General features: G+C 39.1%; 1 protein-coding gene across 1 annotated transcript in view; it reads left to right on the top strand.

The window, feature by feature from the left end:
• igdcc3 (immunoglobulin superfamily, DCC subclass, member 3) overlaps positions 1 to 15,395 on the top strand; it is an 89,157-nt gene extending 73,762 nt beyond the window's left edge. The window contains exons 8-14 of the mRNA XM_057345887.1: positions 2,907 to 3,154; positions 4,137 to 4,301; positions 4,547 to 4,735; positions 5,050 to 5,154; positions 5,286 to 5,421; positions 6,338 to 6,578; positions 9,068 to 15,395. Coding sequence (XP_057201870.1) covers positions 2,907 to 3,154; positions 4,137 to 4,301; positions 4,547 to 4,735; positions 5,050 to 5,154; positions 5,286 to 5,421; positions 6,338 to 6,578; positions 9,068 to 9,196 — 1,213 coding nt within the window. The 3' untranslated portion in view covers positions 9,197 to 15,395. The remainder of the gene's footprint in view (positions 1 to 2,906; positions 3,155 to 4,136; positions 4,302 to 4,546; positions 4,736 to 5,049; positions 5,155 to 5,285; positions 5,422 to 6,337; positions 6,579 to 9,067) is intronic.
• Positions 15,396 to 23,055: the final 7,660 nt, after the last annotated feature.

Below are 23,055 nucleotides of genomic sequence, written 5' to 3'. Positions count from 1 at the left end.
GACCTTACATAATGAACGTTATGTTTTTATTTCCTTAGAATGAATTATTTCCTCTATCTACATACACCGTGGGTTCCTTTGCATGGAATTCACCATGTTGTTTCTACAGTAGCCGTAAACGGACAAACTCTGCAGAATGCTGTTCATAAATACGTTATTTCCTTCGGCAAAGACGTGAAAACGTGACAACATCTTAGTTTTGTGTCAGCCACTGTACTGCTTCGAAAGGGAGGGAGAGGGGTGCAATTTGCAACCTCACCGCTAGATGGCGCAAAAATTCATACACTGGACCTTTAACTTCAAATCTTATTTTTTATGATTTGTTTTATTAGTTATGCAGCTGAACAGACAAAAACAGCATCCACCTATCTCCTTTCGTTCGCTCTTTTTTTTCTATTATCTGTCTCATGGTAATCCAAGAAGCTTTGGCCTTGACCTCTTCTGCAGTCAGTCATTTCCACAAGGCTTTCACTGAATTTTGAGGCTGACTCATATGCATATCTGCGATCTAACACCCCCCTTGCCCACCCTTTTCTCATCTCTCTCTATCCTCCCTCTAGAGGGCATAATAATAAGGGTGACCACCCCATTCAAGAGCCACTGCTCTGTGACGGCTATGCAAACATGCTCTCAGTGTGCTGAATAGCAGCCCCCCTGTCTCAGGATGTTCTCTGTCAGTCTGAAGAGAGGCCTGAATATACAGACAGATAGAGGGTGTTCAGCTGCCTCAAGCAGACTGTGTGCTTTTTCTCTTCAGACATCAACATTCTGAACAACAATAAAGAGCTTTTGTAGAAAACACATCAGTTGTGAAAGTTATGTGTGGTGCTGAGGCTGAGAGGATAATGGTGAGAGAATAACAGATTTGCTTATCTAAGTAAAGTTGATTAGTCGACCTTAAAAACAAAATGAAATTAAAATGGGAGTTGTGGATTCTACTCAATAGCTATTAGCTCAGGTTTATATACAGTAGTAGTGTACACCAAAGATTTACAGATGTAAAATATACTCTTGAGTCTTGACTCTTGAGAAAATATACTCTTAATGTCATCATTTGTTTTTGTCCAATCACATGGCCTGAAGATGAATGTAATAAGTATGTCGCTGTTGTCCTTCTGAAACCTCTTATCTCCATATTTTGTGATTTGTTATTTTCAAATCATTATTATTAGTCACCCTTTATGTTTGTCACTGGGTTTTGCAAATATCTAACCAATAAAAAGTATTCAAAAGGGCTCGACAACTTTGACAACACGGTATTTAATCATTTAAAAGTACAGTGTTTTTTCCATTTTCTGAAAAACTGCGAATTTGGACATCCAAAGTTTTGGAAGGGCAGCGAAGATGTGCATAGTGTCTACAAATGTTTGACAACAGACGGCTCGCTGTTACACCGGCTGTAACACAAACTCACGCGTTCCCCCACTGTGTGTTTTCAGTGAGCATACGTGACACACTGTGCTGTCTAGACGGTTGTAGGGACATTGTAACAGTGTGTGTCCCTCTGTTCATCGCAGTGCTAAACATAGACAGATTGGCCCAAAGAACGTGGAGTCAATGTGGGGGGTGGGAGGAATGTCATGTGTCAGTGGCTCATGTGTTAGTGACTTTCTGTTGGGTGGTCTGTCTGTGTGTGGGCTCAGATGAGCAAGTCAGTGTAGAAAGAAGCTGCCGTCCAGCCTTGTTCACTATGGAAACATCATGCCCCACTCAGTCACATTGACACACAATGGAACGTTTGGCGTGTGTTTTACAAGTACCCTCAGATTAAAAACACTCCAGCTATTTACATGTACAGGATGTCAATCAACATGTACAGTAGTTTAGATTATGTTTAGATGATGCAGTTTTGACCGCAACATTCTTGTTGTGCCGTGGAAAATAGAAAATAAAATGTCAGAATATATGTGTTGCTTCTCAGCGAGTAATCACTTTTTCCTTTTATTATATGTGTGATGTCATCGAGAAGGTGGAGTTCACGAGCAAGAGTGTAAACAAACAATCGCTACCGAAACAGCATGTTCATACTGGCCGACACGAAACACTTCAACACCCTACGACAAACATTTTGTCAAAATCGCACTGAATTTGTAGAAAACTGGGCATTAGACACATAGAGCATAAAAGGAAGGATAAAATCCCCTGGACGAAGCAGCACAGAAAAAAACCTTTGTTGGCAGCATACTTGTAAAAAGAATAAATGCAAATCACACTGTACATATTTGAACGGTTTCACATGTAAACCTATTCACTCCCATTCACTCAAAAGCAGCAACCCCCTCCCATTTATCCAGCAATACAATTGGCATACAAAAATGTACCCAAGCGGGAAGGGCTTACAGAGAAAGAGAGGTGGAAGTTGAGGGTCACCGTTTTCATATCCTGGCCCTTTAAAAGCTGTTTTTATTTTTTTCATTTTCTCATGGCCTCAGGATTGAGGGGGAGAACTTGTTATTATATATTCACCACTAATAATGCTTCCCCATCCACCATCAGCACCTCCTCCAGCAGTGAAAGAGGGGAAGCACAGAGGAGGAGGTGGTGTAAAAAAACACTGAAGGGGAACATTTTAAAATGAGGGCCATTGAGAACGAATAGAAATCTGAAGAGGATGATTCAAGAGGGAGGAGTTTGACAGATGGTTGGGTTTGTTCATGTTAATGAGCATCCAGAGATGGTGTTGGTGTGTGTGTACACATTTTTTATCTGCTTTATTCAAAACACACAAGTTACATGGGGATCAAGGTTAGTCACATGTGTTCGGTTGGTTTGGGTGAGAAGCTTAATGTAGGCCTTTATGAGACCAGTTTCCTCCTGCCCAGGTGAAAAACTAACACAACTAATCCGCTTCCATTGTTTTCTTCAACCCCATTCCCTCTCTCCCTCCTTTTTCTCTTTTTTGGCAGTTCTCTGACCATCTATGGTGTAACCCCGGAGGATGAGGCAATATATCAATGCATTGCAGAGAACAGCGCAGGCTCCACACAAGCCAGCGCTCGTTTGACCGTGCTGTGGGCGGACGGGTTGCCGGGTGTGCCCACCGAGGTACATGCAGACGCCCTTTCCCCAACCTCCATTCAGGTGTCCTGGAAGGAGCCCACCCAAAACACTCAGGACATTATTGGATATGTGCTTCATATCCGCAAGACAGCTGGTAGGAAAACCACGTTTGTTCTCTCACTTGTTCTTCTTCCCATAGCTGCGTCTAAGCCTAACCGCACAACCATTTCTGCATGTACGTTTTTAATAAAGACATGATTTAGTATGCTTATTAAACCACATCCTCAGGGGGACGCAGTGTAACTGATTTCAGGTTTTATTGGGCTTGTGGGGACATTTGATCTCCACAATGTGGTCAAAGCTCACACGCAAAATCAAACAAAATGTAATCCTCTCCAGGACTGTATGTAAAACACATTACAGTAAATCAATACCTTCATTTTAAGTGAACGTGCATTTTCAATGAAATACAGACGTTATTCAATTCTCCCTAGCTGTCTTTATGGAAATCGTGGAGATTAGGAGTCAATAGCACATGATTGCCTTTTCTCTTGCCATCAGCAATAGATGGAGTATTTATGTGTTTATTTACGAGAGGCCAGACACTAGAAGGTTGCTCCTGAAAGCTCGTCACGAGAATGGATGTATATTCAGATGTCCGTGCCTCTCTCCTGGGAAGCTTTTAAATTGCATGTTGATGTTTATCTGTGCTGGAGCGAATACAACCGAGCTGCTGATCTGAGGCATTTACAGAAGGGCCCTTAGGTGTGCTCCGCTAAGCTTTCCCTCTCCACAATCTCTCATTCTATTTCCTCTGCGGTTCCATCAGATGGCTGATTATCAGCCGAAGGGACTGACCATTAGCCGCTGCTGTAATTTAGGTTTCAGAGACCCTGATATGCCTAGAAGAAAGGCAATCTTACATTCAAAGTCTCGCTGCCTCGCAGCACCATGGGATTTGTTTCGCAGTCCGAGTCATTTATTATGTCTATGATTACTGGTAGCGATTCGACTTGAATTAATAATAGGATGATAACATTTACTGCAGCCATAAATGTGGCAAGGAGAGCGGCTAGCATTTGAGAGGTAAATTGTTATGATTGATCTTTAGTCTTCATTTCACTCTTTACCCTCAGACCCGATGGAGATGGAGTACCAGGAGGCTGTGAGTAAAACCACCCTGCAGCAGGTGATCGGAGATCTGGAACCTTCCACCAGCTACAGCTTCTATGTGAAAGCTTACACGTCCCGTGGAGCCAGCAAAGCCTCTGAGAGCGCTGTGGAGAGCACCCTGGGAGAAGGTAAAAATGGCATTTTATTGAGCAATTGTATCATTTCCAGTATTTTATGAGTTGTTAATTACGTTTCTTTTAAAAAGCCACGAGGGGCTACTTAAAAAAAAAACATAACTTCTTAAGGATAGAGAGGTGTTTTTGACACAGCGCAGTGTTTGTTCGGGGTAGCTTTCACACTCTTTGTTTTTCCCCTTCCTATCTTGCGGATGGAATACATTAAATCTGAGGCTCTGCGTTTGCTATGGTTGCAGTTCCTGCCCCCCCGGTGCTGTTCACGAAGGTGATTAATTCTACGGTGGTTCAGGCCACATGGGAGCCCTCCGCTAAGATGGGCCAGCAGGAAGGATTCATCCTCTACTACCGTAAGGTCCCCGTTCCCCTCTTCACGGGACCACTGACCTTTCCACGGAACGTGACTCAATACAACATTACTCAGCTGGGTGAGTCTGGCCGCGGGGGTTCAGGGCTTCATTCTTCGAGGTGAAGTGGAACACCAACAATAGTGTGTTACAGATCTTAGCCTGTTGCAGGGCTGCAGATGAATTTACGTCCAAGCACAATAATTACATATGTAGACCAAGGTTATGAGCTGATTTTAGGAAAATCTACTGAATTTATTCAGTGGAGCTGTGAGTACTATAGTACGTTCTTATTTGGTCACTGTAGGCATTATCAAACAACGCAAGATATATATGAATATGATATCTTCATCTCATTTATGTTTTTATGACATTGTTCTGGCCTCTTTTTGCAGACCCAACATTTATTTATGAAATTAAGATTCTTGCTTTCAACCAGCATGGAAAGGGCAATGCCACTTTGCGTTTCGTGTCTCTCAAGGAGTCGATGGAGAAATCAGGTGACCGAGTCTCATTCACTCACCATGCGTGTCTGTTTGGCTTTTTGTAAATTATGTACAAAAAGTAACTCTTTTGTATGCAGCTCTCTTGCATGCATGACTTATGTCACTGTATGTGTTTTCTCCTGCAGTGCTGAATACTCCTTGTGACTGTGTAAAAGACGAACAGAGTAAGAGCTCCACCACGGGCATCATCATCGGCATCCACATCGGAGTAACCTGCATTATCTTCTGTCTCCTCTTTCTCATGTTCAGCTACAGAGGAAGGTGAGGAATCGATGCTGTCTGTGGTTTTGCCACTAGTACAAATGGAATAAAATATGAATTTGTTATTAATCTGTACGTGCCATGAAGGCAGCCCTTTTGCTGACGTGGCTTTCAAATATGAATAAATAAATCCATTTATTATGATGGCAGGTTCAGCTAGGCCAGCAGAGAGATTTGTAAATTGTGGGTTGGGCGACACCGATGTGGAGGATTCAGATATTCTGTATACAGCCACGGGAAAAAGAGACCGTTTTTTATTTTAACTTTTAATATTTATATATGTGTTTAGGTAAAATGATCATTTTTGTTTCATTCTGTGAACCACAAACAATATTTCTCCCAACTTTCAAATAAAAATATTGTTTCAATTTGCATTTATTTGCAGAAAACAAACACTGTAGAATCAGGTCAAAATAACAGAAAAGATGCACTGTATTTTTTTTTCAGATCTCAAATACTGCAAAAAAAAACCAAGTTCATATGCTCTTTTAAGCAATACAACATTAATATTTGTGCATGTATTTAAGAAAAGTTTATTTGATAACCTCGATTTTTTTTATCACAGTTTTCATATGTCTTGTCATGCTGTCAGTCTTTTGGATGACTTTGTCACTCCTGATTTGATTTTGATGAAATTCTACAGACACTGGACTGGAATGGCCTGGAATTTTGAATGGTCTCTTAAATATTTCTGCGGCTGTAAATTGTGTGGTAAACCCTAAGCATTTGGCTTACACAAGCTTAGTGTAATAGACCTATTTGCTGTGGGTGGTAAGACAGCTAAATCCCATGAAAAGCATCTCCTCTGGCTTGTTAGTTCTTATTGAGGTAACATTTCAGAACCTATGTTCTATATGTGTCCGCTAAGAAAGGTTTCATTGGACGCAGCCTGTGTTGAATCATTCTCTCATTGCAGGTTGATGATGTGTAAAACTGTTCAGGCCACCAGACAGGTCGGCCGTAACCCAGCAGCGGGAGCCGTGCCGGAGTCCTCCTCCTCCTCACAGGGAGCTCTGGCCCTGAACGGCCCCCACAGGTTCAGCGCAGAGGGGAATGGAGGACCTCACACGGCGAAGAATTGCACCGACTCCAATGAGATGGAGAGGCTCTTTCCAGGTCCGTCCCACTTCTCCCATCCACCTGACGCCACCCACACGGTAAGCCTTAGGGGAAACGCATACGTTTATAGAAATGTGGATTGCATGGTTGTTATTCTTCTCAAAGAGGGCATGTATGACTGTGTGTGGATGAAACAGATGTTTGTGGATCAGTGGCGGCCTTTCACCAAAACCTAGGCTATGACAAAATTTCCTCTGGCCATACAACAACGACATTCAAAAGTAACGGAACCATAAATTATACCACATCAAATCTCAACAAAATGTGTACAAGATTCCACGAAACTGAAAGAATGCACAACCATGCACAGAGACTTACAGATAACAAACCTACCCTCATATCTTTTAAAATGTGCTTTTTAAAGCTCCAATTCTGCAGCAAAAGGGCAACTCCAAAGAAATGACTAATAAACCATCTGTCAAACCATTTATACTGTGTGTGACAATCGCTCCAAACCCACAGCCAGATGTTGTCATAACAACCACCAACGACTATGTTAATCGGGTACGAGTCTAAACATAGGCCAAACATAAAATGAAATGAACAGCCTTGTTGCAGTGTAGTCTTTTGCATAATTAGCGGCGAGGTTGAAGAAGTGCAAAATCTGTGACATCCAAATGAAAACACAGGTAATCCAAAAGACGCGCAGATATTTAGTGCAGTGAACCGCGACTGCGCAATACCGGCACATGGAGTACATTTTTTAATTATTCACAGATAACGTAACAAATATTATTCATCTTGCAATATTTATACATCTGGCTTGGGCAGATCAGATAGCTTTGTGACTGTTAAAATAAAAAATAAATTGCCCAATAGTATAATATATATATATATATATATACTGTATATATAAATAAAAATAATAATTGCCAATTTATTGGCATATGTCGACATTAAAGACCTCACTACTACCCCTTACTTTACCATACACTTATTATTAAACACCTGTTAGACATTTTTTAGTAAATAAATGCCTGTATGATCTAATATGTGATGTGAAAGTGTAGACAATCAAAAGGTGGATTCAAACCTAGTCACGCGTCTTACTCACTACACCATTGAAGCTGTTGGTGAGTAAGTGTCGTTTTTACTCACTGAAATACACATGCTTCCGATGCCCATACAAGAAATATACTGCAGTCTAAAATACTTTGATTATCTTTAATGAGCATCAATATATGATGTTTTATTAAAAAGGTTAGGGAGGAGCACATGCAGATAATTAACTCGGCTGGCTTTCGCTGAGCAATCACAGCAATCATCCTATCAGCCCTATAAATAGCCAAGCTGCCTTGCCTCCATTCTCTCGAATGTCTCCCAACATCCCTCCTCCACCCCAACTCCACAACAGTAGCCCGTTTCACCTCAGCACTGGGGGGTATGGTTCAGGCACACACCGGGCCCGGGGCCCTCTCCCCAGTCAAGGGACGGGTGCTCCAAGTTCGGGGAGAATCACAGAGCTCGGAGCCCTCGTCCCGGGACAGCATGCCAAATACGCGTACTATCCGTCCCACCTTATTATCTGCGAGGCGAACTCGGAAGCACACTTTGTTTTCGCTGTTTTGTCTGAATGCTAGGGTATGGCAACTGCCATACTCTGCCATAAGCAAATGCCGCCCCTGTTGTGGATGAAACAGATGTTTGGGGGTGGAAAACATTTTATATTATTGTGATATTTTACCTTACCAAGTCTGTACTAAGTTAATGCACTTAGTAAGTGCATTATAAGTTAAAGGTCCAGTGTCTCATTTTTTCGGGGATCTATTGATGCAAATGCAATATAATATATAACTATGTCTTCAGAGATGTATAAAGACCTAAAGACATAATGAAGCTTTTTTTTACCTTAGAATGAGCTATTTCTATCTACATACACTGCAGGTCCCCTAGCAGGAATTCACCATGTTGTTTCTACATTATCCCTAAATGGACAAACTGCTCTACAGAGCGAGTTTTGTAAATACGTTATCTCCTTCGTCAAACAAGCGAAAAGGTGACAACATCTTAGTTCTCTGTCAGCCACCGTAGTGCTTCAAGGAGGTGGGGTGGAGTGCCGTTGGTTGCAATTCACAACCTCACCACTAGATGAAGCTAAAATCTCCAAATTGCTCCTGATGCAAGCTCAATTATTTATATTTGAGCAAAACCCAAAATGAGACTAGAATAAGTGCAATTCAAATAAAACGATACTAGTGAGAGAGAAAAAAAACGCAAATTTGATAGATATTAAAGTTTGCAATAACTATACAATGGTTTATGGTAACCCAGATATCACTTTTATGTCGCAGAATCATCGTCCTGCTCATTCCCACTTTTAGATATGTATTAATTAAAGTATTATGTAAGGTTTTATTGTATTAAAGCTGTTAAAAAACATCTCATTATACTCTGGACAGTTTATCTGACCTCAATAGCCTAGATTGACCTTAATGGGCACTCATATATGTATTTATACATATGTGAATAAATCAAAGCACTTTGGTGTTTTTACATTGTTAACATAGTTGTGTTTGCTTCTTTTCAGATTGAGAGCTCTCTGGTGTCCTGTTCATTCAATGATACTCAGATGTCCACGCTTCCCCTGGATGACTTAAGCCTCATAGAGGAGTGTGAGGTGCAGTTCCAGCAGCGTCCAGCAGAGGAGGAAGGCTGATGAAGAAACTTCCTCTATCCTCCACTAAGACTCCTGTCCAACTCAGGTCAACTGAAGTATTCACCTTTTTTATTTCTGTGCAAAGATTATATTATTTGTATATTACGTTCCCTTTGCGGGAATCACTGGACAGTATAATGCTGGGGTCCATCTGTCCTCCTAGTGGGTGAAGGAAAGTTATTATTCCTCATGGGTAGGTAAACGAAATAACACGTTCTTGTAGTCCCGTTTGGCAGTGTGCAGAAACTTTCAGTCCGAGATTTTAACCACGTTTCAGTTTTTTAACACGTTCAATGACCTGCTGCCTGCTATCAGCCTACCAATGGTTTCGGAGACAGAGACCACCTTCCAGGGATTATTCTCAGGATTTTTGTTTTCAGTGATATCAATGTTTTTTTATTAGGTTTTAGCCTTCATAAAGACTTTAGAGTTGGCTATGTGAACCTTAGGACTTGTGACAAAAAACCCTACCTCAGCTGGAATGAATGTGTTTTAGGAAGTCTCTGAGATCTGTATCTTGCTGTCTGTTCTGTTTCTACACATCAAGCGTTCAGTCGAAAAGAAAAAGGGGCTTCTCTACCTCAGATTTCAAGGACTGCCGCTCTCCTGCTCGCTGCGGGCAAACCACGAAAGAAAATCTAACATATAGCACTTCCAAATGTTAAAGTCAATGTTCTACCTCAAAATAACTTAGTTGTTTTTGTCATTGTGGTTCTTCTTTCAAATTGAAACGGAGCTTCTGTTCGTGAGATCCTGGCTTCACCATGTTGATCAATTGCTGTGTTTTGATATGTCAGAACCTCATGCCAATTGACAAATGACATTGTTGTATGAATTTTGCTTGTAAAGATGTCCTAGTATTCACGTTGGATTGTATTTTGTTCCTTTTGTTTGTTCCTGAACAGAGTGTTTTTATTTTAATTGTAGTCGACTTGGAAAGACTTTATAAGAAAAACTGCACTGTTATGACTTCAGGATAAAATTGCCGCTCTCAGAAACAACTTGTTAAAGTTGCGAGAAGACAGGTAACCATGCTGGACAAAGCTATACAAATGATGTCCATGGGTATTTGAATGGTTCGGTTTCACGTGTTTGCATGTTTTGTGAAACAAACGAATAAGCGTGCAAATATACTCATATATAAAACATTCTGTTCAGATTTAAGCACATATGCTGTTTCTGTGGATGCTGATATATTAGTCAACTTAATCGTTGCCGGTCTGGGATACTCAGTCACTGTTGATACACATATCGCACATTTTGATATATCATCAAAGTTGTAACTGCAGAAGTTGTGATTTGAACTCTCCAGCAACTTTAGAAACGAAACAATGCGGTCTGATGTGATGCACCTGCTGCATGTTATGAATTGAACAAAACAGCCGAACATAGAAGCATCACTATGGAAAGACTGAGCATTCTGGTATTCTTCGACCTACATTCCTTTAGGAGCCAAAGTCAGACACTGAAGACTCTTAAGGCGTCTGTGTGGAGTTGTACATCACACACATACATCGCATACCCCTCCTTCCCATGTTTTAGTGCCACGCTGATCAGGGAGCACAAAGTGCATCGGTCATATTGTGCTGTATGCACCTAACCACACATTCATCAGTTAGCAGAATACAAGTAAAGGATGATTTCTGAGCTGGTCTGCTCGTCTCCTCACGTGTCACAGTGTCTGGCCTGCTTTTGAACCACCTTTCAATTGGTGTTCACTGTGTGCTCAGCCACTCAATCCAAGACCAGCTGTTTCAAATACCAGCAAGATTTTCTGTCTCCTCTGATGTCCCAGATGGTGCATATATATTTTCTTAGTAACCTACCTCAACACAGCAGCCATGCTCTCAGGTCACTCCTGCTCTTATGGGGAGATGGTATTTTTTGTATAGTACAGACACATATACACGCGCACACATAATGTACATACACACATCAGTAGAGAACATCTCTCAGTAAGATAAAAGCAGAAATGCATTCGTTTTTCATACTCTTCGCTTTTATGATGTGATTTGTTTTAGTCACCTGCGTTGTGTTTCTGTATTAGATTGTCTTATTGAGTTTAATCCACCTTGATCAGATGTGTGAGACTTGTGTCTGACTTCAACATCAGTACCCGAATCCATATTCTGTATTTGCCACCATAAAAATGTACAGTATATGATCGCCATTATTGTGAGTGTTTGTGTGGATGATGAGTCACATTTGCATATTTCATAATGCCCAGAAATTCTACAATCAATCCTTTTTTAAGGAATTGACAAAGTAAGGCTAGATAATCAAGCGGTTGTTCATATACAACATGTTCCTGTAACTACCAGATCCCATCAGAAGTGCACAGTATATTACAGTGTAGAAATGTCTCGAACAATGTGCTGTATATTTATTGTACCGAATGCATACCGTAGATGCTTCTGTGTTGTCTGTATACAGATACGTGCTCAACTCTTTGGCTGTGTTTAATAGAAGTAATTGAACAACGGAAGGTATGTGTTACGCCGTGCTGTTGAAGTTTCTATGAAATATCTATTGTACAGTTTTTGTGCGCTCGACATTCTTGTAATATGAATATTATAAGAAGAACTGGGTTGTGTAATGCAATACAATTGTCAATGCTGTTACAAAAATGTCATCCGCAGGTTAATGCACTTGTTGTTTTCTGGTGGATTTGGCTTTTATGGCGGTGTGTTGTTTGTTTCTGAAGAGGCACTTCGGCACAATTCAATGTTGTGTTTGAAAACAGTGTTTTGTCAGGCTTAAGTAGAAAAACACTTGTACGGAATGTATTAGATGCCAAAATGTGGAAATCTGTGTTTTATGACAAATTGGTTGGTTTGTATTAGGGTAGCCCTGTTTGGCCATAAACAGCTGTTAATTTCAGCTGTGATTTGTGTTTATCAAATATCAGATCTATCAGTCACCTTACACATTACATTTGTCCAATTTGATTTCTCTCTGTTTTCCAAAGAAAAACTATTCTCTAGTGAGACTCCTGAACTTCCATGTGTCTCTTACTCTGTGACACATTCCTGCCCCTTTAAAGGGAGATTCAGCACTTAAAAACGGTTTCGCATGCATGGACCATGTGAGGATAACCATCATCATAAAAAGTTACTGTGATAAAGCATGAGGTCCCCATGCAGGCTCTCTGCTCGCAACACTTGTTTCTCTTTGTTTACTTCGATATTTAGTGCAGTTTTTAGTTTGGATCGTGGAAAGAACAAAAACCTCACACACACACGCATACACACACGCGTTCGCTGTCGCATCCCTGTAAAGAAAGACATGTTTGTGTCAGCATTAGTCCTGCATCCCAGCTTTCCCCAGGGAGACTCGGTGCTGAAGCATTAACATGTAGCAGCCCCGGCTCCCAGCAACGCTATGGCAACACGGACCTATTCAGAGCAGCAGAAAGTTCAAACTTTGAATGTGTAAAACAAACACGGTTTTGTGTGACATAATATGCACCAGTTTTAGTCTGTTAAGCCCCTTTCAGGACAGGGATTAAACGGGTGAGCGTTTATATCCTTCGCTAGGAGGTGAAGCTACAGCAGAATGTGTTTCACAAGTTAACGCACACACACACAATGGCTTAAAACAGTTTGATGCTTTTCTAGTACAGTCTACCTTGCTCACAAATGTCAAGTCCGATGGCTCAGCTTACACAGCACAAGCGACTGAATAGATGAATTCTTGAATACTGTCAAGAACATGATTCTACTTATTGTACTGTGAAGAATGAGATTTTGTTTAAAGGCATAGATCACCCAAAAATGAAAATTCTGTCTCACCCTCTCACCCTCAAGTTGTTTCAATCCTGGATGAATTTCTTGGTTCTACTGAGCTGAAAGAAAGATATTTGGAAGAATGTTTGTACTATGATAGTCTGTGGTGCCCCAGAACTGTTTGGTTTTCCATATGCTTCAAAATATCTTCTTTTGTATTCAACAGAACAAAGAAATGTATAACTTGAGGATGAGTAAATGATGACAGAATTTTCATTTTTGGGTGAACAGTCCCTGTTTAAAGGACTATTAAGATATTTTGTATTGTGGCATTTACAGTAAAATCTAACAGAAAGCACTAAATTACAGGGAATGTTTTAGTAATGACAATTTATAGGGGATTCGCTTAACTGTTGCAAAAGGAATGTCATACAAAAATAAAATTGACTGGTCCTAAAAGTCATTTCGCAGAAAAATGTTTTCATGACATTCACCGTGTGAAAATCTGGTGCTATGTTGAAAAATAAAATTGCTTTCATTAAAAATATTCCTTTGTTATTTTCACCTTAAGTTGTAGGGCTGGATCTCTGGCATGCTGTCAAATACAAAAAAAACTTGAGAGGCTAGCAGGCTGGATGGGGTTTTAACAAAAACACCTAAATATAAATGTTTGTTGTTGTCTAAATCATGTATTAAAGGTGTGACTATTTATCATGTAATTCCTATGGGGAGAGAACACTATTGTAAACAGTCCTGTATGTGAATTGAGGATGAATTGTTACATCATGTCCCTTCCTGGTATCCTTATACACAAAGTAACTTGGTTATAATTGAAAGATTCTGACATTGCAAAGAGATTTTATGAGACAACAGGTGCAGACCATATGTGACCCTGAATCACAAAACCAGTCTTAAGTAGCACGGGAACATTTTTAGTAAAAGACAAAAATACATTGTGTGGGTCAAAATTATCGATTTTTCTTTTATGCCAAAAATCATTAGGATATTAAGTAAAGATCATGTTCCATGAAGATATTTTGTAAATGTCCTACCTTAATTATATAAAAACTTTATTTTTGTGAGTGGATGGTCTGCCAGATATTGTCCTATTCTAACAACACATATATCTATAGAAAGTTTATTTATTCAGCTTTCAGATTATGTAAAAATCTCAATTTTGAAAAATTGACCCATAAGACTGGTTTTGTTGTCCAGGGTCACATATGCTATGAATAATCTCTTGAAGTGAACATTTTAAGATTTAAATCTTTATTTACATTGCTGCATGCTGACCTGCTGACCTGCTTAGCTTCCATAGTGTATTACTGTACATTTGTTGGTTTTAACAAGCAAAGAGAATTTGTCGTGTTTGGTAAATGACAGCATGACAAAGATACAATCCGTAGCGCTTAAGGTGAAAAAGCCTTGAATGTTTGTCAGTTGTTTCAATTACATTGATAAAAACATATATTTCAAAACACGTTGTATTAGCGTCAGTTAGGAAGCACAATATGTTAAAAAGCCTTGACTGGCGTTAACCATTTCTGGATTGAAGTCTTTGTTCTGTCTGATTTGAACCCTAAACTGTGTATCACAGCTTTTACTTTTGTTAACTGTACTGACTGTCACTTCTGTAAAACTGTGTTCATGACTAAAGCACTTGTCATACAAAATATTGTTTCATTTCCTTACTATATGGTGCTATTTCTGTCACGTCTGTGTACTATGAGCGACTGTATGTGCACCTTGTTCTTACCTTTGTATATTCAACACCTCTTCTGCCCACTCACCTCCAGTTATATTGCATCTGAATTGAAAAGTTTTACTTTTTTTTTCAAGAACTTCAAAGACTCACTGTCAAAATGTTTCATATTCATTTTTGAAAATGTGGGAAATGATGCATTAATCTTTCATTTTGCAAACTGCATTTGTGTACAGCTATTTAATAACTGTGTATTATGGAAATATGTCACACTTACAGTATCACACATTGTTTAAAGTCTGCTGTACAAACGTTAATTCTGAAGCACAGCAGGGGTGCTCGGGGAAAACTCAAGCCCTCGCTGTTATGCTGCATGTTATGGTCAGCAGCACTGTTTCACCATCCAGCCAGCCTCTGCCCCTCACAGAAGACATTTTTAGAGAAAGTGACGATAGCACAATAGTTTACACCTCACACACAGCTGCCGGTGTGTGAGGTGTGTTCCCTCTTCACCTGCTCTCTGTAATGCAGGTCCCCGTAAAAACGATGTTTCTCACAGCATTTGTCAAAGAACAAATGATTATTGTTTGTCTTTTCCAAATCTGACGTCTGTACCCCGTTTGACCACAGCTGGTCACTGTTGTGTATGTACATATATGCATATATTTGAATGTGTATATGTATATTTATATAAAGAAAGAATAATAGACCGTTTTTAGTGGTTTGTATTGTTTGAAGGTTCATTGTGAAACACTGAGTAAATAAAGTCAATAACAATGATGACAATAAACTAGTTCTAGTTTTGAAAAAACATGGTTTCATTTGTTTCTGGGTGAATTTTTGCTGCTTCAATGAACTCTTTCTATCTTCGTCTACTTTTCCCCGTGCCCCTAAAAGTGCTTTAGTGAATCTATATCTGTGTGTGCAGCATGTACAGTATTTCTGTCTGGATAAGGTTTGTTTGCAAACGCGTGAGGATCTGAATTTCTCTCGTCAGCTTTCTGGAATGGTTGCTAATTGACTAGCCGCAGTAACCGCAGCGTATATTGCACATGGATTGATCACACTGCATGTGGAAATTCATGAATAATTTACCCCGATTCACTGACAGAAACATTTATCAGATTTCTGTTCCCACAGATTGCAACTTTGTCTTGCAATATTCCTGATCTAGAATCTCCAGGCTTAACACTTTCCATTTTTTTTACTTTACTATTTTTTATTAAGGTACGTTAAAAAATCCATTTTGCTGCACAACCTCACTCTCCCAGTCCCACAGCAGTAAGCCTATACAGACAGTGATTTATTTTGGCTTTTTATTGCAGGATATATTCAGTCAAAACCAGATGAATTAATGTTGTTCTTGAATTATTGAAGAAAATCCAAGGACGTTGTTGCACCAATCCAGTCTCAAGGCCATTTGTGACATAGTTACAAAATTTTGAATCAATTGATTCATGCTCATGGACACGAATTTCCCATTTTCTTCGTGTCACTGAGCACAACTTTATATACCTATATGGTATACAATACGATACATTTGTGTATATGCTTTTAAATATATATAATTTGATATTAAGGGAAGTCGTATTTCAATATCACAGGCACCAAGACAAATTTAGCTAAACCACAAATTTTACGAGGTGGCAAAGCAACGATAAAGACCCACCCAAACCATGTCCCTAATGTTAAAGGGGAATAATAAAACGTACAAATGAGATACTTTGTAAGAAAATACATTCGATTGAAAGTCGTGCTGAGTGACACAAAAAAGGGGAAATTTTGTACATAAAGATATATAGATTAAACTTCGTGACTACGTCACAAATTAATATGAGACACATTACTGTAGATTTTGACAATGTCCCAAATCCTTAATCCATGACTTGAATTCTGAGTCTTGAGTTTTGTTGAGTTTTTTTATTAATTTCTGTATGATTAAAAAAAACAAATAAACACTTTCCACCATCTCCTTCCACTAAAGAGGAAAAAATAAAATGTTGATACATTTGAGAACATTTGATCAGTAATCGCATTAAAAGCCCACTCACTCAGCCAGATCAACCCCGAGTTTCATACATGTGTGGTGTAAATTCAAAAAGAAATGAGTCTAATCATCCTCGAAATCACCCACACCCCATCAAATCTGACATTAATGGATCTACTTAGTCTAGAAATGGCTTCTAAGCTTCTGACATATCCAACCACACAAATCAATCTTTATAATAGAAGAAACAGCAAAATAATGAATGTGGATGCACTTTGGCTTGTAATCAATCATTTTAAGTCTGTCAAGTTGCCTAGGTTTAAAAGCATTAAAAGTTTCTTGCTGTAGTAATTATTTTCGAGAAATTGTCCATCCCATAGCGTGGGATTCGATATACAATGGTCTACTTGCAAGTAGTCTTCCGCGTTCTCCTTGATGTCATTTCCGGTAACAGTGTTCAGCATATCTACATACGGAGATCATGGTAGATTATTTCTATTTTTAGGGCGGTCACTTAATTAAAACCAATAAATCCTGTTTTTATGACAGATTTTAAATTAGCAGAAGTTCACATCCTAATATATTTTATAAAAGTATACTCATCTCCTGAATAATAAAGCCATTGAATGCACCCTGTGGCAGTCCATCGCTTTCCTAAACGGTGTTAGTCGTATTAATAGATTATTACCCGGTTTCACAGACAAGGCTTAAGAATCATCCCAGACTAAAATGAAAGTTTGAGTTGTCTTAACTGAAATTAACGTGCACTGAAATACCTTAAAATATACCATTGCCATTGCTTTGTCTCAAGATGCACGCCAGTAATGTTTTTTACTGAGGCATTTTTATAAAAGCGACTTAAATATCCTAATTCCACTAAGGCCTAGTTCTGGTTTAAGGTAAGCCTTGTCTGTGAAACTGGGTCTATATTTCATACATTTTAACGACAATAAAATGACACCATACAATGATTGTTAAATGTTCTATGTGGATTTGAAATTAATTCGACGTTCATTCACAGTGCAAAGTATTTTAAAATATGAGTATTTTAAAATAGCAATGTGTAGATAGAACGCAGATTTGATGCCAACATTACATAATGTAACTGCGCAACATTTATCCTTAAACGTTATAACTACACGTTTTACATAGGCCTATAGTTATTTACTTGCATTGACATTGATAGCGTTACATTTGTCAATAAAAACGACACAACATAGTGATCCAAACATTTAATAAAAACGTGTTGCGTGTGTTCGTCAGGTCCCTGCTCTCTCTCGCATTAAACACTGCAGTATTTGAAGTCTGTATAGTTGTTTAATCCAAACAGTCCTGCTATGGTTCCCTGTTAGTCTCATTCAGCCTTCTGTGATTTGGGTTCGGTGGTTAAATGTCTGCAACGGAGCTGTGTGAGGAGAAAAAGCGAAACGCTATCGTTCACCAGACATTGCTTTCCCAGATCTTTTGAAGATTATGTAGCTATGGATGTTTAGAATATTTCTTCTTATGTGGCTGATAATGTATGTGCGTTAAAATCTTATTTATAACCATTTAGGTTTCACAGGGAGCAACTCCACATTGTAAATACATTATAACCGGAACCTAGTGAGCCGTACGATTTCAAGTCGGAAGAACGACACAAGGCTACCTGCAAGTAGTCCATAAGTATCCAGATCTGTGTTGCATTTGGTGCACAGTGCTGAAATATTTTCTAAATCAAATGCTACCATAAGTAGCTAATAGCTATGCAGGACCTCTCTTGTATTTCACTCAGCCGCTTCCTTTCTTCATCCAAATATTCAGCAACGTCATCTGGTAAGTAATAATCCTCAAGTAACTGATTGGTATCATTGCATAGCCAGTACACCAATACCTCACTAAACTGCTCTCTTTTAGATTGGATGCTTGCAGTGAATTTATCGACTTGAGCTATTGAACCTGCCTTGGCTTTTGCATGGTTGAGGCTACTTTCTCTTCAAGCTGATCATTCACCCAGTGTGCCAGAGCATCATTGTTTTCTGAGACTGGTTCATCTGAAATCTCAGATGAGATCGGCCATATTGGTCCAAGAAAATCTTTCCACAGATTCCTAATAATAGCTGTCAAAGTCTCATCTAAATACATCAAATGCTTATGTGAAAGGGATGTCAGAAAAGGAAATAGGTGTGCATATGTTGACATTTTTTACCATGTTCTTGTTAATATTCCACAGTGAATAATATATAAAGACCCTATTTGACATGTGCAATTTTCTTTTCAGTGTTTACGCTTGACCTTTTCCAAAGGGAGATGAGTATACTTTGATGTATTTGGTTTAACATATTATTTACCCCACAGCCATCATGTTATTGTTATTCAGAAGTACAATTTTAAAGGTATAGTTCACCCAAAAATATTTTTTTTGTCATCATGAAAGATGTTGTTAACTGAACAATGGCGGTACCCATTGACTTGCCTTATTAATTTGGTTAATTTTGTGTGCATACAATAGAAGTCAATGGGTACCACCATTGTTCGGTTACTGACATTCTTCTAAATATCTTCTTTTGTTTTTTGCAGAAGACGACATGAGGTTTAAAATGACAAGAGGGTACATGATGACAGAATGTTCATTTTTGGGTGAACTATCCCTTTAAATGTATTCATATTTATAAAAAACAACAGAAAAACTGAGAAATTAAGATAAAGTGCATGGTATGTTTCACAGTCCCTGTGCTGGTTTCTTCATTATGTGAGCGTGCTGTAAATCAGAGAAAATAGGAAGTTGTGTTCACAACTAAGATGCCTATTCCCAAGACACCATCAGCCACAATCGTAGAGAATGACCCAGACTGCCCATATAAACCACTGAAACCCAACGCTGGCCAGATCACCTCCACTGGCCCCCCTGACCCTGTAATTCAGTGCCGAGCTATGTATGAGGACCCCTGGAAAAAAGGGGTGCAGCTGTCTTTTGGCGTTTTGCTGCTCAAAGGGAACAAGCAAGAGGTAAGCAGGGGTCAGATGAAAGTATTTTCAAACCCACCTCTTAACCCACCAAGTTATTTTTTTCTTTCTTTTTTATAGCTTCCAGATCTTCCAGCCGTAACACGGTTCCCAGGTGACCGCAGAGAAGGGGGAGGAAAAAACATCCTTCTTACATGTTGCTAATAATCAAAACCAGTCGTGCGGCTCCTGCTGTTTTGATAGTGAGCGTGTGTCCGTGTGTTTGAATGCATCTGCATCAGAAAACTGATATGGTGTGTTCCTCTATTTCAGCCAGTACTTCCCAGAGGGCAACTGTGTGTGTGTGTGCGCGTGTTTGTTGATTATAAATGTCAGTATAAAAAGTGATCTTGCACTAAAAACATTAGCAGAATGCATTTTCTTTCGGAATACAAGAAGCAAGGAATACATCCTGGGAGTCGCTTTGAGCTGCTCCAGAAAAAAGATCTACTGACCTTTATTGAGGCTGTAATAGAGTGTCTTACACAAGAAAAGATTTGGAATGCTTATTCCACAGAGATCCATATGTCCACCATACCAAGTCTCTATAGTACGTTCCTAAGCCTACTATGTGATCAAATCCCAATGCACAAACATGCCATAAAACTGTGCACTTTTACAGACACACAGAATCCGTTAGCCCCTCAGGACAAGAGAGGGAGCAGGGATGTGTGGTGGGGAGGGTAAGAGCATCCTTGGCACCTGACAGCAGTCATGCGTGAAACGGGACAAAGCACAGAGACACTGAGACTGTGCGTGTGGATTTGGCTATACTGTACTTTTGAGGTAAATCTTTTTTTTAATGTCTTTACAAATACAGAAATTACATCAAAAACTTGTGATGACATTTAAGGTGGTCCTCAGCTTTAAAATTCTTATAAATGACCAAACCATGCGTGAGTGTCCATAGCTTTAGGGGGTAGAAAATGTCATTATATGAAATAAAAAGTGTATATTAAAAAAAGTCTGTGCGATTGAGTGTGTGTGTTTGCACACGTGCGTGCGTGTGTCATTGAAATAGCAAAATGTCAAGTTTAAGGCCCAGGGATCAACAGTTGCTTTCACACAGTAAACCGATACTGAACATTTTTCCAATTTATTCCTGCAGGACCAATCATACTCATTTGTGTGCGAGGAAAATTGCTTTTTCTGGCCTTATTTCTGCTAGAGAGGGGGGGGGGGTTGTGCAACAGTGTGAAGCACATCAATGATGAGAATGAAGAACACAAAGAGAAACACATGGAAAGCAGTTAATCCGTTCACTCTGTGTAAACACATTTATCAATATGGATGCACAAAATGTTGAAGTCCCAGGGTGCAACTGCCATGCCCACCTGTTTCTTTCTCTGTCTTTTGTTCAGTCTGTTCTGGAGCAAATCCATCTCTAGAGAGGAGTGAGAGCTGGAAAGCCAACAAACCCTCCTAAGAGTCCAACGTGTCAACCAAATACTGTCTGAGTACCAGTTTCTCTCTGTGTGTTCCTAGTTAGTAATCCTGTGAGTGTGAGCTACAATATATAAATAAGGTAAGTATAAAGGTCTCTGTTAGGCTTATGAAATGAATAGTTTGTATATGCAACCCGGTCTCATGAATTGCGTATAAATAACACGCTGTTGCATTATCGTGTAGCCTAATACGTACGCCAAAGTTAGATTTTGCGTGCATATGATACGCCAATGTTTGCGTGCACCTCGCTGGAGAGCAGCCACTTTGAAACGTACATGAAGAGGAAACACTGAAATAATTAAAATAATACCGTTAGGTTTAGGGTTTGGGTTAGGGTAGAGGTTATAATATGCACGCACGCTAACATTAGGTTTAGGGTTTGGGGACAGGTTAATAAGACAAATTGCCGGTTAATATGTACGCGCGCTAAATAGGCGTATCATATGCACGCAAAATCGAACTTTGGCGTACGTATTTCACGATAACGCAACGCGCGTGTTATTTATTCATGAGACTGGGCTTGTATATCAACATTCAGTTACTGTCTACAATGGTTACTGTTACAAAGGCTGTTGACACTGTCAATGGCTAAACGTTTTAATCCATTTAATGAAAAATATATATTTTAAGAAACATCTATGTCCTTAATATTTTTTCTTATGTAGTAATTGTTATATAACAGCAATGCATCACTCAAAAATTGTGCCATATTATAAATAGAAGAACCTTTTTTGTCGTAATGGTATACCTTTAACATTTCTGTTTCACAAAAGGTTTTTTTGTGGCGAAAAAAGGCTCTTCAGATTATAAAAAGGTAAGAATATTTTAAAGAGCCTTTTACTGAATGGTTCTTTGTGGTTCTTTGCCCTTTGTGGCATCGCTGTGAAGAACCTTTTAAGCACCATTATTTTTAAGAGTGTACTGTCTAAAAATGATCTCATAATTGTAGTCTGTCTTTTATTTCTGTCAGGACCACTGTCGTCAAATATTTAAACACTAGCAATCGAAAATCATTAAGGGGAAACTATAACACTTTTGTTTCTTCTTGACAAACTATAGAAAGCATCTAGAAAGTTTTACAGGCAACAACATATCTTTTGTATCTCAGATATCTACCCTCAGCCGGGATTCTGTATCTCCATTATTATCTTCATTCTAATGCACCCGACATAAAAACATAACGCTTGTCAATCTTAATGAGTAATTTGTTAGTCCATGTTATAAACCCCCTGTGATTGACTGGCCACCTGTCCAGGGTGGTTCCCTGCCTTTTGCTTGGTATCGGCTACAGCACTTCTCCCCACACTCTTTAAAATAAAGGTCCTACAAAAGGATCTTCCAGCGATGCCAGTTGTTTGTTAGGAAAAAATAGGTTTTTGCTGTTGATGTTAGTTTTGAACACTGGTTAGATAAGCTTAAAACAAAGATGGAAAAGATGTATTTTTGGGTGTAAGTAGTAAGTACGAGTTCAAAGAGTGCATGTTTTACTTCAAGATAATACGTGACATACTAAACTTTATTACTATCTCTATCCTAACCCAATAGAGAGAGAATCTTTTTCCTGAGCATGCATGTGAAGCGCAGAGCCACAGAAGCACAACACGAGACACGCGGTAGCTTTGCTGTAAACGCTTTGCTCAGCAGAACTGAAATGAATTTGGTGAGGTAAAGAAAGCAAGAGCATAAAGAGAAAGAATGATAAAGTGTGTTCAAAAGTAATGGAAGTTCTCTTTTTTTGTAGTTCCTCCACCAGGGTACAAATCTACACAAGAGTCACCTGAAGGGGACATCTGCTACTTGTGGAAAACAAGCTTCTGCAACAGTGTTAATTTCGTTAACGAAAACTATGACGAAAAGTATTCGTTAACGACATGTTTTCACTGACGAAAACGAGACGATAACTAAATAAAAATGAATGCATTATAACGAAAACTGTAATAAAAATATACTGACATTTTCGTCAACTAATAAAAACGAGACGAAAATATTCTTGTCCCACCTGGCGGACATCAGT

This window comes from Triplophysa rosa, linkage group LG1 (genome assembly GCF_024868665.1).
Source record: "Triplophysa rosa linkage group LG1, Trosa_1v2, whole genome shotgun sequence".
NCBI lineage: Eukaryota > Metazoa > Chordata > Actinopteri > Cypriniformes > Nemacheilidae > Triplophysa > Triplophysa rosa.
Note: the sequence above shows the minus strand (reverse complement) of the source record. Positions and strands in the feature narration are given on the sequence as shown.